This window comes from Melanerpes formicivorus, unplaced genomic scaffold, assembly GCF_026170545.1.
Source record: "Melanerpes formicivorus ecotype bairdi unplaced genomic scaffold, bMelFor1.0.p_v2 SCAF_16, whole genome shotgun sequence".
Lineage (NCBI taxonomy): Eukaryota > Metazoa > Chordata > Aves > Piciformes > Picidae > Melanerpes > Melanerpes formicivorus.
In genome coordinates this window covers 1,362,229-1,379,018 of record NW_027142368.1, presented here as the reverse complement: position 1 = coordinate 1,379,018, position 16,790 = coordinate 1,362,229, and the positions used below count along the sequence as shown (strand labels likewise).

At 53.7% G+C, this 16,790-nt stretch overlaps 1 protein-coding gene across 1 annotated transcript in view; it reads right to left on the bottom strand.

The window, feature by feature from the left end:
• The window catches only part of LOC137445787 (mucin-5AC-like), a 58,754-nt gene that overhangs the window by 12,294 nt on the left and 29,670 nt on the right, over positions 1–16,790 (bottom strand). Inside the window, exons 31-34 of the mRNA XM_068147780.1 lie at positions 3,249–16,787; positions 2,842–3,050; positions 1,200–1,374; positions 732–982 (exon numbers count right to left, since the gene is read on the bottom strand). Of these exons, the coding sequence (XP_068003881.1) occupies positions 732–982; positions 1,200–1,374; positions 2,842–3,050; positions 3,249–16,787 (14,174 nt within the window). The remainder of the gene's footprint in view (positions 1–731; positions 983–1,199; positions 1,375–2,841; positions 3,051–3,248; positions 16,788–16,790) is intronic.

Below are 16,790 nucleotides of genomic sequence, written 5' to 3'. Positions count from 1 at the left end.
ACTGGGTGATCCTTGAGGTCCCCTGCAACTCTAACAATTCTGTGATTCTATGATAAATCCAGAAGCTCATACCATCCTTGCAAGCTTTCAGGGCCAGGCTGGATGGGCCTTTGAGCAACCTGATCTAGTGGAAGGTGTGCCATGGTAGGGCCAAACACTGTCCTTTAACAGGTGTCCTTGTCCATGGCAGAGGGGTTGGAACTAGGTGATCTTGAAGGTCCTTTCCAGCTCAAACCCCTTCTATGATTCTATGACATCCCCTTGTCCCTTCTCTGTGAAACTGGAGATTTAGGTAGTTTTCCTCTTTCTGTTTATTTCTTCTTTCATTTGGTTTTTTTGTTTTTTTTTTTTTTAAGTGAAAATGGAATCAGTGACTTAAGTGGAATGAATTAAAAATCAAGTAAAGGATTATCAAGCATTACAACAGGCTGCCCAAGGAGGAGCTGGAGTCACCATCCATGGAGGTGTTTATAAGCTGTGTAGAAATGGCTCTTTGGGACATGATTTACTGTTGGACTTGTCAGAGTAGGATCAGCGGTTGGACTCGCTCTTGAAGGTCTTTTGCAGCCTGAATGTTTCTATGATTGTAATCTTTCCTTTTTTTACCTACTCGTACCCTCTACCCTCACCACCTCCATGATGTTTTAACAGACTGTACTTCAAACGTGAATCGGTGAGGTCTAGGGACCCTATTTCCTTTACTTTTCCAATGTAAGTAAGGTCTATTTTACCACGTTGGTCATCACGCCGTTCACGAGTTCACGTGTCAGCACCACTTTGGCTGATTTGTAGAAAACAATAATGGATTTGGGGCAGGAAAGTCCATCCTTTGCGTCACAGTAGTAGTTGTCGATGTAGACCCGGAAGTTGTCGTACTTAGGCACAATCTGTTTCACCAGGACGTAAGTGCAGTTTTCCAGGAAGGTGTAGTAGGTTCCGTCAAAAGTAATGTAATGAGGATCACCCCATCCACTACACACACCTGGCAGACAGAAAATAGTTAGAAGATTAGCATTAATTAATGCAGGGGGAAGAGAAGAAAACATAGAAAGAAAATGATGGTAGGAGAAAGAATATAGGCAAGGAAGTGAATATACAACAATTTACAGAGCAAGTCTGTGAAAACATGAGGCTAGTATGATCTGAGCAAAGTTTTGCTTCCTTCAGAAAAGGTTCTTCCTTCATCTACTGGTGCTTACATTGGCACTCGTAATGGTAACAACAGCCGTTTTCATCAGGCACCAGTATGGCTGGGTACCTGTTGGCACAGGTAATTTCCTTTACGGGCGGGCAGTGTGTTGGGATTATTTCCACTTTGTTGTCTCCCTTACAAAGGAGCTCTGTACAGTTGGATAATTTGTAGCGTTGTCCAGGCTGCAAAACAGGAACAAAACTTACTGTCACACAAGATTGCAAGACACACGCTCCATAGTAGATTAATTTCTTCTGTTTAGTGAAGTAATGAAATGATCAAGAAAACAGTGTATAAGGAAGTGATGCAGTGCATCAGGAAATGACTAGCACTGACTGAGTTAGAAAACATTATTGTAGCTTGCTTTGTTGGCATGAAAAGAAATTCAGAGCACATGTATTAATTTTATGTTATGTCTATTACTGTCCTGGTTTGACATGGGTGCCTTTAAAAACCATAAAGCTACAGACCTCCAGGAGGTCCAGAGAGTCCAGTCCAGAGGGTGGACGCAGGAAATTATGTTATTTCATTTGCAGAATCCCTGCATCCCTATAAAACTGGCTGCACAGTTAGTTTCTGTCTCTTTTTTTTCCTCCTTTTGGCTTTGGAAGGAGTCCTTATTTGGTAATGTGGGGCAGTACATCTGTTTATGGCCTGCAGAGGCACGTGTCCTGTACAACTTTGGCCTGTGTAGGCCAAATGGAAGGGAGACAATTGGGGGAGGGGGAGGGGGAGGAGGGAAGGTGGTGGGTGAGAAAAGGAGCACTGGGGTGTTTGGTTTAATCTGGCTGTTGGGAGGTTTTCATATATCCTGTATTCTTTTGGAATGTGTGTATGGTATTCAGGATTAATGTATTCTGTAATTTTCTGTATGTTTTTTAAGACAATTTCTGTATTTCTCTCCAATTCAATGAGAACATCTTAATTTTACTCTTATGGGGGAGTAAAATTATATTTGTCTGCTCTTTAAACATTAAATAAAATAACCCATAAGGAGCTAGTAATTTTCTGGCAGTCTGCATGTAACAAGCCCTATGAATAGAGCCTGAGGGAGCTGGGGTTGCTTAGCCTGGAGAAGAGGAGGCTGAGGGGAGACCATATTGCTCTGTATAAGTACCTCAAGGGAGTTTGTAGGCAGGCAGGGGTCTGGTCTCTTCTCCCAGGCAACCAGCGCCAGGAGGTTCAGACTGGATGTTAGGAAGAAATTCTTCATAGTGAGAGTGATTGGCCGTTGGAATGTACTGCCTGGGGAGGTGGTGTTTAGGAGGTGTTTAGGAGGAGGTGTTTAGGAGAAGACTTGATAGGGTGCTTGATTTAGTTGATTAGGCAGTGTTGGATGGTGGGTTGGACGCAATGATCTTGAAGGTCTCTTCTAACCTGGTTTGGTCCTGTTCTATTCTATTCTATTCTATTCCATTCTATTCTATTCTATTCTATTCTATTCTATTCTATTCTATTCTATTCTATTCTATTCTATTCTATTCTATTCTATTCTATTCTATTCTATTCTATTCCATTCCATTCCATTCCATTCCATTCCATTCCATTCTTTCTATTCAAGGTTTAAAGAGTGGAAACTCTACATTCCTAGTGCCAACCTAACAATGATGCCATTTAAACAACCATAACATAACGCAGAAATTACATACCTGTAGTGGAGGATAAGTAGCAGAAACACAACCGTGGGAAACACTTGGAGAGGAGGTAGGCAGAGTAACTATCGTTGTTTCAGTAGAAGTAGTGGTTAGAGGAGTAGTAGCATTGCAGTCCCTAAGGTGCCGTTCGATGGTGCAGGTTGGACTACAGATGGCATAAAATCGACAACCATCGCTATCCATTCTGTCGTAAATCAAATCACCTGGAGAAAAAGATGGACAGTAAGATACAAGGAGAAAAGGCTGGAGAAAGGTTTCAAAACTCAAAAAAGGTAATGGAAATATCCCAAGTAAAACATGGATATTTTGAATTGAGGATAAGGAATATTGTGCCAAAAAACCACAACAACACAAAACAATAAATGCAACAAATAGAAATATAGAATTAGGGGTAAACTAACCAGGTGAAAAGATGGAATCTCCAACTTTACAATAACAAGGTGTGGACTGAGAGCTGGTAGTAAAGGCGCTGGGGCTGGTAGTGCTGTATGGTGTAGTGGCTGGGCAGTTGGGGTTGGGGCTGCAGCAGAGTACACGGATCTGGTAATTCAGGCACATTTTAATGTTCCCAGTCTGCTCTTTGTTCTTGCACACCAGTCCAACATGAACGTCACACTGCACGACCTGTCCAAGATTTTCAATAGGAATGTTAGGGAAGTTCTCTGCCTGACACTCGATTTCCTGTGGATGTTGACAGATTTTCTTGCCAGCAGCTTGGATGTGCTGGTAGGTCTCAAAGTCTCCCTGGTTGGGTCCCGCTGAAGGGAAGTCTACGTCCAACCATTCACTCCAGCGGCATATGTTGTGCTCACAAGGGGTAGAGACCTGGGTGGTGGTTGGAGTTGTGCTGGGGATGTAAGGGGTTGGTGGTGGTGTGGGCTGCGTGGTGGTGGTGTAGGTCTGCGATGTGGTTTCTGAGGAGGAGGGCTGTGTGGTGGTGGTGGTGGGGCTGGGGGTGCTGTAGGGTAGTGGTCCTGGGCAGTTGGGGTTGGGGCTGCAGCAGAGGACACGGATCTTGTAGTTGAGGCACATCTTGAGTTTGCCAGTCTGGTCCTGGTTCTTGCACACCAGTCCAAAGTTGACGTCGCACTGCACGACCTGTCCGACCTGTGTGATGGGCAGCTCGGGGTAGTCCTCGGCCCGGCACTCGATTTCCTGTGGATGTTGACAGATTTTCTTGCCAGCAGCTTGGATGTGCTGGTAGGTCTCAAAGTCTCCCTGGTTGGGTCCCGCTGAAGGGAAGTCTACGTCCAACCATTCACTCCAGCGGCATATGTTGTGCTCACAAGGGGTAGAGACCTGGGTGGTGGTTGGAGTTGTGCTGGGGATGTAAGGGGTTGGTGGTGGTGTGGGCTGCGTGGTGGTGGTGTAGGTCTGCGATGTGGTTTCTGAGGAGGTGGATTGCGTAGAGGTGGTGACGGAGGTGGAGGTTGGAGTTCTGTGAGTGGTGGTGGTGGTGGTGGGGCTGGGGGTGCTGTAGGGTAGTGGTCCTGGGCAGTTGGGGTTGGGGCTGCAGCAGAGGACACGGATCTTGTAGTTGAGGCACATCTTGAGTTTGCCAGTCTGGTCCTGGTTCTTGCACACCAGTCCAAAGTTGACGTCGCACTGCACGACCTGTCCGACCTCTGTGATGGGCAGCTCGGGGTAGTCCTCGGCCCGGCACTCGATTTCCTGTGGATGTTGACAGATTTTCTTGCCAGCAGCTTGGATGTGCTGGTAGGTCTCAAAGTCTCCCTGGTTGGGTCCCGCTGAAGGGAAGTCTACGTCCAACCATTCACTCCAGCGGCATATGTTGTGCTCACAAGGGGTAGAGACCTGGGTGGTGGTTGGAGTTGTGCTGGGGATGTAAGGGGTTGGTGGTGGTGTGGGCTGCGTGGTGGTGGTGTAGGTCTGCGATGTGGTTTCTGAGGAGGAGGGCTGTGTGGTGGTGGTGGTGGGGCTGGGGGTGCTGTAGGGTAGTGGTCCTGGGCAGTTGGGGTTGGGGCTGCAGCAGAGGACACGGATCTTGTAGTTGAGGCACATCTTGAGTTTGCCAGTCTGGTCCTGGTTCTTGCACACCAGTCCAAAGTTGACGTCGCACTGCACGACCTGTCCGACCTGTGTGATGGGCAGCTCGGGGTAGTCCTCGGCCCGGCACTCGATTTCCTGTGGATGTTGACAGATTTTCTTGCCAGCAGCTTGGATGTGCTGGTAGGTCTCAAAGTCTCCCTGGTTGGGTCCCGCTGAAGGGAAGTCTACGTCCAACCATTCACTCCAGCGGCATATGTTGTGCTCACAAGGGGTAGAGACCTGGGTGGTGGTTGAAGTTGTGCTGGGGATGTAAGGGGTTGGTGGTGGTGTGGGTCCGGTGGTGGTGGTGTAGGTCTGCGATGTGGTTTCTGAGGAGGTGGATTGCGTAGAGGTGGTGACGGAGGTGGAGGTTGGAGTTCTGTGAGTGGTGGTGGTGGTGGTGGGGCTGGGGGTGCTGTAGGGTAGTGGTCCTGGGCAGTTGGGGTTGGGGCTGCAGCAGAGGACACGGATCTTGTAGTTGAGGCACATCTTGAGTTTGCCAGTCTGGTCCTGGTTCTTGCACACCAGTCCAAAGTTGACGTCGCACTGCACGACCTGTCCGACCTGTGTGATGGGCAGCTCGGGGTAGTCCTCGGCCCGGCACTCGATTTCCTGTGGATGTTGACAGATTTTCTTGCCAGCAGCTTGGATGTGCTGGTAGGTCTCAAAGTCTCCCTGGTTGGGTCCCGCTGAAGGGAAGTCAACGTCCAACCATTCACTCCAGCGGCATATGTTGTGCTCACAAGGGGTAGAGACCTGGGTGGTGGTTGGAGTTGTGCTGGGGATGTAAGGGGTTGGTGGTGGTGTGGGCTGCGTGGTGGTGGTGTAGGTCTGCGATGTGGTTTCTGAGGAGGTGGATTGCGTAGAGGTGGTGACGGAGGTGGAGGTTGGAGTTCTGTGAGTGGTGGTGGTGGTGGTGGGGCTGGGGGTGCTGTAGGGTAGTGGTCCTGGGCAGTTGGGGTTGGGGCTGCAGCAGAGGACACGGATCTTGTAGTTGAGGCACATCTTGAGTTTGCCAGTCTGGTCCTGGTTCTTGCACACCAGTCCAAAGTTGACGTCGCACTGCACGACCTGTCCGACCTGTGTGATGGGCAGCTCGGGGTAGTCCTCGGCCCGGCACTCGATTTCCTGTGGATGTTGACAGATTTTCTTGCCAGCAGCTTGGATGTGCTGGTAGGTCTCAAAGTCTCCCTGGTTGGGTCCCGCTGAAGGGAAGTCAACGTCCAACCATTCACTCCAGCGGCATATGTTGTGCTCACAAGGGGTAGAGACCTGGGTGGTGGTTGGAGTTGTGCTGGGGATGTAAGGGGTTGGTGGTGGTGTGGGTCCGGTGGTGGTGGTGTAGGTCTGCGATGTGGTTTCTGAGGAGGTGGATTGCGTAGAGGTGGTGACGGAGGTGGAGGTTGGAGTTCTGTGAGTGGTGGTGGTGGTGGTGGGGCTGGGGGTGCTGTAGGGTAGTGGTCCTGGGCAGTTGGGGTTGGGGCTGCAGCAGAGGACACGGATCTTGTAGTTGAGGCACATCTTGAGTTTGCCAGTCTGGTCCTGGTTCTTGCACACCAGTCCAAAGTTGACGTCGCACTGCACGACCTGTCCGACCTGTGTGATGGGCAGCTCGGGGTAGTCCTCGGCCCGGCACTCGATTTCCTGTGGATGTTGACAGATTTTCTTGCCAGCAGCTTGGATGTGCTGGTAGGTCTCAAAGTCTCCCTGGTTGGGTCCCGCTGAAGGGAAGTCTACGTCCAACCATTCACTCCAGCGGCATATGTTGTGCTCACAAGGGGTAGAGACCTGGGTGGTGGTTGGAGTTGTGCTGGGGATGTAAGGGGTTGGTGGTGGTGTGGGCTGCGTGGTGGTGGTGTAGGTCTGCGATGTGGTTTCTGAGGAGGAGGGCTGTGTGGTGGTGGTGGTGGGGCTGGGGGTGCTGTAGGGTAGTGGTCCTGGGCAGTTGGGGTTGGGGCTGCAGCAGAGGACACGGATCTTGTAGTTGAGGCACATCTTGAGTTTGCCAGTCTGGTCCTGGTTCTTGCACACCAGTCCAAAGTTGACGTCGCACTGCACGACCTGTCCGACCTGTGTGATGGGCAGCTCGGGGTAGTCCTCGGCCCGGCACTCGATTTCCTGTGGATGTTGACAGATTTTCTTGCCAGCAGCTTGGATGTGCTGGTAGGTCTCAAAGTCTCCCTGGTTGGGTCCCGCTGAAGGGAAGTCTACGTCCAACCATTCACTCCAGCGGCATATGTTGTGCTCACAAGGGGTAGAGACCTGGGTGGTGGTTGGAGTTGTGCTGGGGATGTAAGGGGTTGGTGGTGGTGTGGGTCCGGTGGTGGTGGTGTAGGTCTGCGATGTGGTTTCTGAGGAGGTGGATTGCGTAGAGGTGGTGACGGAGGTGGAGGTTGGAGTTCTGTGAGTGGTGGTGGTGGTGGTGGGGCTGGGGGTGCTGTAGGGTAGTGGTCCTGGGCAGTTGGGGTTGGGGCTGCAGCAGAGGACACGGATCTTGTAGTTGAGGCACATCTTGAGTTTGCCAGTCTGGTCCTGGTTCTTGCACACCAGTCCAAAGTTGACGTCGCACTGCACGACCTGTCCGACCTCTGTGATGGGCAGCTCGGGGTAGTCCTCGGCCCGGCACTCGATTTCCTGTGGATGTTGACAGATTTTCTTGCCAGCAGCTTGGATGTGCTGGTAGGTCTCAAAGTCTCCCTGGTTGGGTCCCGCTGAAGGGAAGTCTACGTCCAACCATTCACTCCAGCGGCATATGTTGTGCTCACAAGGGGTAGAGACCTGGGTGGTGGTTGAAGTTGTGCTGGGGATGTAAGGGGTTGGTGGTGGTGTGGGTCCGGTGGTGGTGGTGTAGGTCTGCGATGTGGTTTCTGAGGAGGTGGATTGCGTAGAGGTGGTGACGGAGGTGGAGGTTGGAGTTCTGTGAGTGGTGGTGGTGGTGGTGGTGGGGCTGGGGGTGCTGTAGGGTAGTGGTCCTGGGCAGTTGGGGTTGGGGCTGCAGCAGAGGACACGGATCTTGTAGTTGAGGCACATCTTGAGTTTGCCAGTCTGGTCCTGGTTCTTGCACACCAGTCCAAAGTTGACGTCGCACTGCACGACCTGTCCGACCTGTGTGATGGGCAGCTCGGGGTAGTCCTCGGCCCGGCACTCGATTTCCTGTGGATGTTGACAGATTTTCTTGCCAGCAGCTTGGATGTGCTGGTAGGTCTCAAAGTCTCCCTGGTTGGGTCCCGCTGAAGGGAAGTCAACGTCCAACCATTCACTCCAGCGGCATATGTTGTGCTCACAAGGGGTAGAGACCTGGGTGGTGGTTGGAGTTGTGCTGGGGATGTAAGGGGTTGGTGGTGGTGTGGGCTGCGTGGTGGTGGTGTAGGTCTGCGATGTGGTTTCTGAGGAGGTGGATTGCGTAGAGGTGGTGACGGAGGTGGAGGTTGGAGTTCTGTGAGTGGTGGTGGTGGGGCTGGGGGTGCTGTAGGGTAGTGGTCCTGGGCAGTTGGGGTTGGGGCTGCAGCAGAGGACACGGATCTTGTAGTTGAGGCACATCTTGAGTTTGCCAGTCTGGTCCTGGTTCTTGCACACCAGTCCAAAGTTGACGTCGCACTGCACGACCTGTCCGACCTGTGTGATGGGCAGCTCGGGGTAGTCCTCGGCCCGGCACTCGATTTCCTGTGGATGTTGACAGATTTTCTTGCCAGCAGCTTGGATGTGCTGGTAGGTCTCAAAGTCTCCCTGGTTGGGTCCCGCTGAAGGGAAGTCTACGTCCAACCATTCACTCCAGCGGCATATGTTGTGCTCACAAGGGGTAGAGACCTGGGTGGTGGTTGAAGTTGTGCTGGGGATGTAAGGGGTTGGTGGTGGTGTGGGTCCGGTGGTGGTGGTGTAGGTCTGCGATGTGGTTTCTGAGGAGGTGGATTGCGTAGAGGTGGTGACGGAGGTGGAGGTTGGAGTTCTGTGAGTGGTGGTGGTGGTGGTGGGGCTGGGGGTGCTGTAGGGTAGTGGTCCTGGGCAGTTGGGGTTGGGGCTGCAGCAGAGGACACGGATCTTGTAGTTGAGGCACATCTTGAGTTTGCCAGTCTGGTCCTGGTTCTTGCACACCAGTCCAAAGTTGACGTCGCACTGCACGACCTGTCCGACCTGTGTGATGGGCAGCTCGGGGTAGTCCTCGGCCCGGCACTCGATTTCCTGTGGATGTTGACAGATTTTCTTGCCAGCAGCTTGGATGTGCTGGTAGGTCTCAAAGTCTCCCTGGTTGGGTCCCGCTGAAGGGAAGTCAACGTCCAACCATTCACTCCAGCGGCATATGTTGTGCTCACAAGGGGTAGAGACCTGGGTGGTGGTTGGAGTTGTGCTGGGGATGTAAGGGGTTGGTGGTGGTGTGGGCTGCGTGGTGGTGGTGTAGGTCTGCGATGTGGTTTCTGAGGAGGTGGATTGCGTAGAGGTGGTGACGGAGGTGGAGGTTGGAGTTCTGTGAGTGGTGGTGGTGGTGGTGGTGGGGCTGGGGGTGCTGTAGGGTAGTGGTCCTGGGCAGTTGGGGTTGGGGCTGCAGCAGAGGACACGGATCTTGTAGTTGAGGCACATCTTGAGTTTGCCAGTCTGGTCCTGGTTCTTGCACACCAGTCCAAAGTTGACGTCGCACTGCACGACCTGTCCGACCTGTGTGATGGGCAGCTCGGGGTAGTCCTCGGCCCGGCACTCGATTTCCTGTGGATGTTGACAGATTTTCTTGCCAGCAGCTTGGATGTGCTGGTAGGTCTCAAAGTCTCCCTGGTTGGGTCCCGCTGAAGGGAAGTCAACGTCCAACCATTCACTCCAGCGGCATATGTTGTGCTCACAAGGGGTAGAGACCTGGGTGGTGGTTGGAGTTGTGCTGGGGATGTAAGGGGTTGGTGGTGGTGTGGGCTGCGTGGTGGTGGTGTAGGTCTGCGATGTGGTTTCTGAGGAGGTGGATTGCGTAGAGGTGGTGACGGAGGTGGAGGTTGGAGTTCTGTGAGTGGTGGTGGTGGTGGTGGTGGGGCTGGGGGTGCTGTAGGGTAGTGGTCCTGGGCAGTTGGGGTTGGGGCTGCAGCAGAGGACACGGATCTTGTAGTTGAGGCACATCTTGAGTTTGCCAGTCTGGTCCTGGTTCTTGCACACCAGTCCAAAGTTGACGTCGCACTGCACGACCTGTCCGACCTGTGTGATGGGCAGCTCGGGGTAGTCCTCGGCCCGGCACTCGATTTCCTGTGGATGTTGACAGATTTTCTTGCCAGCAGCTTGGATGTGCTGGTAGGTCTCAAAGTCTCCCTGGTTGGGTCCCGCTGAAGGGAAGTCTACGTCCAACCATTCACTCCAGCGGCATATGTTGTGCTCACAAGGGGTAGAGACCTGGGTGGTGGTTGAAGTTGTGCTGGGGATGTAAGGGGTTGGTGGTGGTGTGGGTCCGGTGGTGGTGGTGTAGGTCTGCGATGTGGTTTCTGAGGAGGTGGATTGCGTAGAGGTGGTGACGGAGGTGGAGGTTGGAGTTCTGTGAGTGGTGGTGGTGGGGCTGGGGGTGCTGTAGGGTAGTGGTCCTGGGCAGTTGGGGTTGGGGCTGCAGCAGAGGACACGGATCTTGTAGTTGAGGCACATCTTGAGTTTGCCAGTCTGGTCCTGGTTCTTGCACACCAGTCCAAAGTTGACGTCGCACTGCACGACCTGTCCGACCTGTGTGATGGGCAGCTCGGGGTAGTCCTCGGCCCGGCACTCGATTTCCTGTGGATGTTGACAGATTTTCTTGCCAGCAGCTTGGATGTGCTGGTAGGTCTCAAAGTCTCCCTGGTTGGGTCCCGCTGAAGGGAAGTCTACGTCCAACCATTCACTCCAGCGGCATATGTTGTGCTCACAAGGGGTAGAGACCTGGGTGGTGGTTGAAGTTGTGCTGGGGATGTAAGGGGTTGGTGGTGGTGTGGGTCCGGTGGTGGTGGTGTAGGTCTGCGATGTGGTTTCTGAGGAGGTGGATTGCGTAGAGGTGGTGACGGAGGTGGAGGTTGGAGTTCTGTGAGTGGTGGTGGTGGTGGTGGGGCTGGGGGTGCTGTAGGGTAGTGGTCCTGGGCAGTTGGGGTTGGGGCTGCAGCAGAGGACACGGATCTTGTAGTTGAGGCACATCTTGAGTTTGCCAGTCTGGTCCTGGTTCTTGCACACCAGTCCAAAGTTGACGTCGCACTGCACGACCTGTCCGACCTGTGTGATGGGCAGCTCGGGGTAGTCCTCGGCCCGGCACTCGATTTCCTGTGGATGTTGACAGATTTTCTTGCCAGCAGCTTGGATGTGCTGGTAGGTCTCAAAGTCTCCCTGGTTGGGTCCCGCTGAAGGGAAGTCAACGTCCAACCATTCACTCCAGCGGCATATGTTGTGCTCACAAGGGGTAGAGACCTGGGTGGTGGTTGGAGTTGTGCTGGGGATGTAAGGGGTTGGTGGTGGTGTGGGCTGCGTGGTGGTGGTGTAGGTCTGCGATGTGGTTTCTGAGGAGGTGGATTGCGTAGAGGTGGTGACGGAGGTGGAGGTTGGAGTTCTGTGAGTGGTGGTGGTGGTGGTGGTGGGGCTGGGGGTGCTGTAGGGTAGTGGTCCTGGGCAGTTGGGGTTGGGGCTGCAGCAGAGGACACGGATCTTGTAGTTGAGGCACATCTTGAGTTTGCCAGTCTGGTCCTGGTTCTTGCACACCAGTCCAAAGTTGACGTCGCACTGCACGACCTGTCCGACCTGTGTGATGGGCAGCTCGGGGTAGTCCTCGGCCCGGCACTCGATTTCCTGTGGATGTTGACAGATTTTCTTGCCAGCAGCTTGGATGTGCTGGTAGGTCTCAAAGTCTCCCTGGTTGGGTCCCGCTGAAGGGAAGTCAACGTCCAACCATTCACTCCAGCGGCATATGTTGTGCTCACAAGGGGTAGAGACCTGGGTGGTGGTTGGAGTTGTGCTGGGGATGTAAGGGGTTGGTGGTGGTGTGGGCTGCGTGGTGGTGGTGTAGGTCTGCGATGTGGTTTCTGAGGAGGAGGGCTGTGTGGTGGTGGTGGTGGGGCTGGGGGTGCTGTAGGGTAGCGGTCCTGGGCAGTTGGGGTTGGGGCTGCAGCAGAGGACACGGATCTTGTAGTTGAGGCACATCTTGAGTTTGCCAGTCTGGTCCTGGTTCTTGCACACCAGTCCAAAGTTGACGTCGCACTGCACGACCTGTCCGACCTGTGTGATGGGCAGCTCGGGGTAGTCCTCGGCCCGGCACTCGATTTCCTGTGGATGTTGACAGATTTTCTTGCCAGCAGCTTGGATGTGCTGGTAGGTCTCAAAGTCTCCCTGGTTGGGTCCCGCTGAAGGGAAGTCTACGTCCAACCATTCACTCCAGCGGCATATGTTGTGCTCACAAGGGGTAGAGACCTGGGTGGTGGTTGAAGTTGTGCTGGGGATGTAAGGGGTTGGTGGTGGTGTGGGTCCGGTGGTGGTGGTGTAGGTCTGCGATGTGGTTTCTGAGGAGGTGGATTGCGTAGAGGTGGTGACGGAGGTGGAGGTTGGAGTTCTGTGAGTGGTGGTGGTGGTGGTGGGGCTGGGGGTGCTGTAGGGTAGTGGTCCTGGGCAGTTGGGGTTGGGGCTGCAGCAGAGGACACGGATCTTGTAGTTGAGGCACATCTTGAGTTTGCCAGTCTGGTCCTGGTTCTTGCACACCAGTCCAAAGTTGACGTCGCACTGCACGACCTGTCCGACCTGTGTGATGGGCAGCTCGGGGTAGTCCTCGGCCCGGCACTCGATTTCCTGTGGATGTTGACAGATTTTCTTGCCAGCAGCTTGGATGTGCTGGTAGGTCTCAAAGTCTCCCTGGTTGGGTCCCGCTGAAGGGAAGTCAACGTCCAACCATTCACTCCAGCGGCATATGTTGTGCTCACAAGGGGTAGAGACCTGGGTGGTGGTTGAAGTTGTGCTGGGGATGTAAGGGGTTGGTGGTGGTGTGGGTCCGGTGGTGGTGGTGTAGGTCTGCGATGTGGTTTCTGAGGAGGTGGATTGCGTAGAGGTGGTGACGGAGGTGGAGGTTGGAGTTCTGTGAGTGGTGGTGGTGGTGGTGGGGCTGGGGGTGCTGTAGGGTAGTGGTCCTGGGCAGTTGGGGTTGGGGCTGCAGCAGAGGACACGGATCTTGTAGTTGAGGCACATCTTGAGTTTGCCAGTCTGGTCCTGGTTCTTGCACACCAGTCCAAAGTTGACGTCGCACTGCACGACCTGTCCGACCTGTGTGATGGGCAGCTCGGGGTAGTCCTCGGCCCGGCACTCGATTTCCTGTGGATGTTGACAGATTTTCTTGCCAGCAGCTTGGATGTGCTGGTAGGTCTCAAAGTCTCCCTGGTTGGGTCCCGCTGAAGGGAAGTCTACGTCCAACCATTCACTCCAGCGGCATATGTTGTGCTCACAAGGGGTAGAGACCTGGGTGGTGGTTGGAGTTGTGCTGGGGATGTAAGGGGTTGGTGGTGGTGTGGGCTGCGTGGTGGTGGTGTAGGTCTGCGATGTGGTTTCTGAGGAGGAGGGCTGTGTGGTGGTGGTGGTGGGGCTGGGGGTGCTGTAGGGTAGTGGTCCTGGGCAGTTGGGGTTGGGGCTGCAGCAGAGGACACGGATCTTGTAGTTGAGGCACATCTTGAGTTTGCCAGTCTGGTCCTGGTTCTTGCACACCAGTCCAAAGTTGACGTCGCACTGCACGACCTGTCCGACCTGTGTGATGGGCAGCTCGGGGTAGTCCTCGGCCCGGCACTCGATTTCCTGTGGATGTTGACAGATTTTCTTGCCAGCAGCTTGGATGTGCTGGTAGGTCTCAAAGTCTCCCTGGTTGGGTCCCGCTGAAGGGAAGTCTACGTCCAACCATTCACTCCAGCGGCATATGTTGTGCTCACAAGGGGTAGAGACCTGGGTGGTGGTTGAAGTTGTGCTGGGGATGTAAGGGGTTGGTGGTGGTGTGGGTCCGGTGGTGGTGGTGTAGGTCTGCGATGTGGTTTCTGAGGAGGTGGATTGCGTAGAGGTGGTGACGGAGGTGGAGGTTGGAGTTCTGTGAGTGGTGGTGGTGGTGGTGGGGCTGGGGGTGCTGTAGGGTAGTGGTCCTGGGCAGTTGGGGTTGGGGCTGCAGCAGAGGACACGGATCTTGTAGTTGAGGCACATCTTGAGTTTGCCAGTCTGGTCCTGGTTCTTGCACACCAGTCCAAAGTTGACGTCGCACTGCACGACCTGTCCGACCTGTGTGATGGGCAGCTCGGGGTAGTCCTCGGCCCGGCACTCGATTTCCTGTGGATGTTGACAGATTTTCTTGCCAGCAGCTTGGATGTGCTGGTAGGTCTCAAAGTCTCCCTGGTTGGGTCCCGCTGAAGGGAAGTCAACGTCCAACCATTCACTCCAGCGGCATATGTTGTGCTCACAAGGGGTAGAGACCTGGGTGGTGGTTGAAGTTGTGCTGGGGATGTAAGGGGTTGGTGGTGGTGTGGGCCGGGTGGTGGTGGTGTAGGTCTGCGATGTGGTTTCTGAGGAGGTGGATTGCGTAGAGGTGGTGACGGAGGTGGAGGTTGGAGTTCTGTGAGTGGTGGTGGTGGTGGTGGGGCTGGGGGTGCTGTAGGGTAGTGGTCCTGGGCAGTTGGGGTTGGGGCTGCAGCAGAGGACACGGATCTTGTAGTTGAGGCACATCTTGAGTTTGCCAGTCTGGTCCTGGTTCTTGCACACCAGTCCAAAGTTGACGTCGCACTGCACGACCTGTCCGACCTGTGTGATGGGCAGCTCGGGGTAGTCCTCGGCCCGGCACTCGATTTCCTGTGGATGTTGACAGATTTTCTTGCCAGCAGCTTGGATGTGCTGGTAGGTCTCAAAGTCTCCCTGGTTGGGTCCCGCTGAAGGGAAGTCAACGTCCAACCATTCACTCCAGCGGCATATGTTGTGCTCACAAGGGGTAGAGACCTGGGTGGTGGTTGAAGTTGTGCTGGGGATGTAAGGGGTTGGTGGTGGTGTGGGCCGGGTGGTGGTGGTGTAGGTCTGCGATGTGGTTTCTGAGGAGGTGGATTGCGTAGAGGTGGTGACGGAGGTGGAGGTTGGAGTTCTGTGAGTGGTGGTGGTGGTGGTGGGGCTGGGGGTGCTGTAGGGTAGTGGTCCTGGGCAGTTGGGGTTGGGGCTGCAGCAGAGGACACGGATCTTGTAGTTGAGGCACATCTTGAGTTTGCCAGTCTGGTCCTGGTTCTTGCACACCAGTCCAAAGTTGACGTCGCACTGCACGACCTGTCCGACCTGTGTGATGGGCAGCTCGGGGTAGTCCTCGGCCCGGCACTCGATTTCCTGTGGATGTTGACAGATTTTCTTGCCAGCAGCTTGGATGTGCTGGTAGGTCTCAAAGTCTCCCTGGTTGGGTCCCGCTGAAGGGAAGTCTACGTCCAACCATTCACTCCAGCGGCATATGTTGTGCTCACAAGGGGTAGAGACCTGGGTGGTGGTTGAAGTTGTGCTGGGGATGTAAGGGGTTGGTGGTGGTGTGGGTCCGGTGGTGGTGGTGTAGGTCTGCGATGTGGTTTCTGAGGAGGTGGATTGCGTAGAGGTGGTGACGGAGGTGGAGGTTGGAGTTCTGTGAGTGGTGGTGGTGGTGGTGGGGCTGGGGGTGCTGTAGGGTAGTGGTCCTGGGCAGTTGGGGTTGGGGCTGCAGCAGAGGACACGGATCTTGTAGTTGAGGCACATCTTGAGTTTGCCAGTCTGGTCCTGGTTCTTGCACACCAGTCCAAAGTTGACGTCGCACTGCACGACCTGTCCGACCTGTGTGATGGGCAGCTCGGGGTAGTCCTCGGCCCGGCACTCGATTTCCTGTGGATGTTGACAGATTTTCTTGCCAGCAGCTTGGATGTGCTGGTAGGTCTCAAAGTCTCCCTGGTTGGGTCCCGCTGAAGGGAAGTCAACGTCCAACCATTCACTCCAGTGGCATATTTTGGGCTCACATGGGGGAGAGAATTTGCTGGTTGTGGTGGGGCTCTGTGTTGTTGTCTGTGGTGTTGTCGTTCTCATATGAATGGGTTGTGTTTGCGGTGTAGTTGTCGATGTTGATGTTGGTTCATGTTTGGTGTGTATATATGGTGTTGTTGTTTCTGTTGTACTGTGAGTTGTTGAATGAATCAGTGGTGTTGTAGTTGTGTGTGACTCTGTTGTTGTCTCGCATGGTATTGTTATGGTTTTGCAGCATTTAAATCTCATCTCATAGTTATAGCAGATGGGTGGTAGTTGGTTTTTGTTGTAGCATATCAAACCTTCTTCCGTGTTGCATGTGATGTGTTGTTCCAGGAGGGGATATGGTGTGTTTGGGAACCGTACTGCTCTGCATTCCACAGCTTTTCTGTTTGCACAGACTTTATATCCCTGCTTTTCAATATTCTTTATTGTTTCAAAATCTCCATCATTATATCCAGAGCCAGGATAGCTGACATCATACCACCTTGACCAGTAACATTCTTCTTTCGTACAAAGAGGTATTGTTGGGATAGAGGTGGTAGGAGTCGTCGTAGTTTGAGTCGTCGTAGTGGCTGAAAATGTTGTAGTTTCTTCAGTACTTGTGGTCTGAGTTGATGTTGTGGAAGAGCATGGTACAAAACGACAGCACAAGATTCTGATTTCGTAATTGTTGCACATCATTGAGATTTGGTCCTTGTTGTAACAGATAAGCCCAGATTTTGCACTGCATTCTACTTCTTGGCCTAGGTCCTTCAGTGGTATGTCAGGGAATTTCTCTGCCCTGCATTCAACAGCCCGAGGAGCATTGCAGACTTCATAACCTTTAGCTCTCAAATCATCAAAGGTTTCAAAATCCCCACCGTCGTAGCCGGGTGTTTGCACACTCCCATCATACCACTGTGACCACTCGCAGACTTCACGAACACACACTGATGTCGTCGGGGACACTG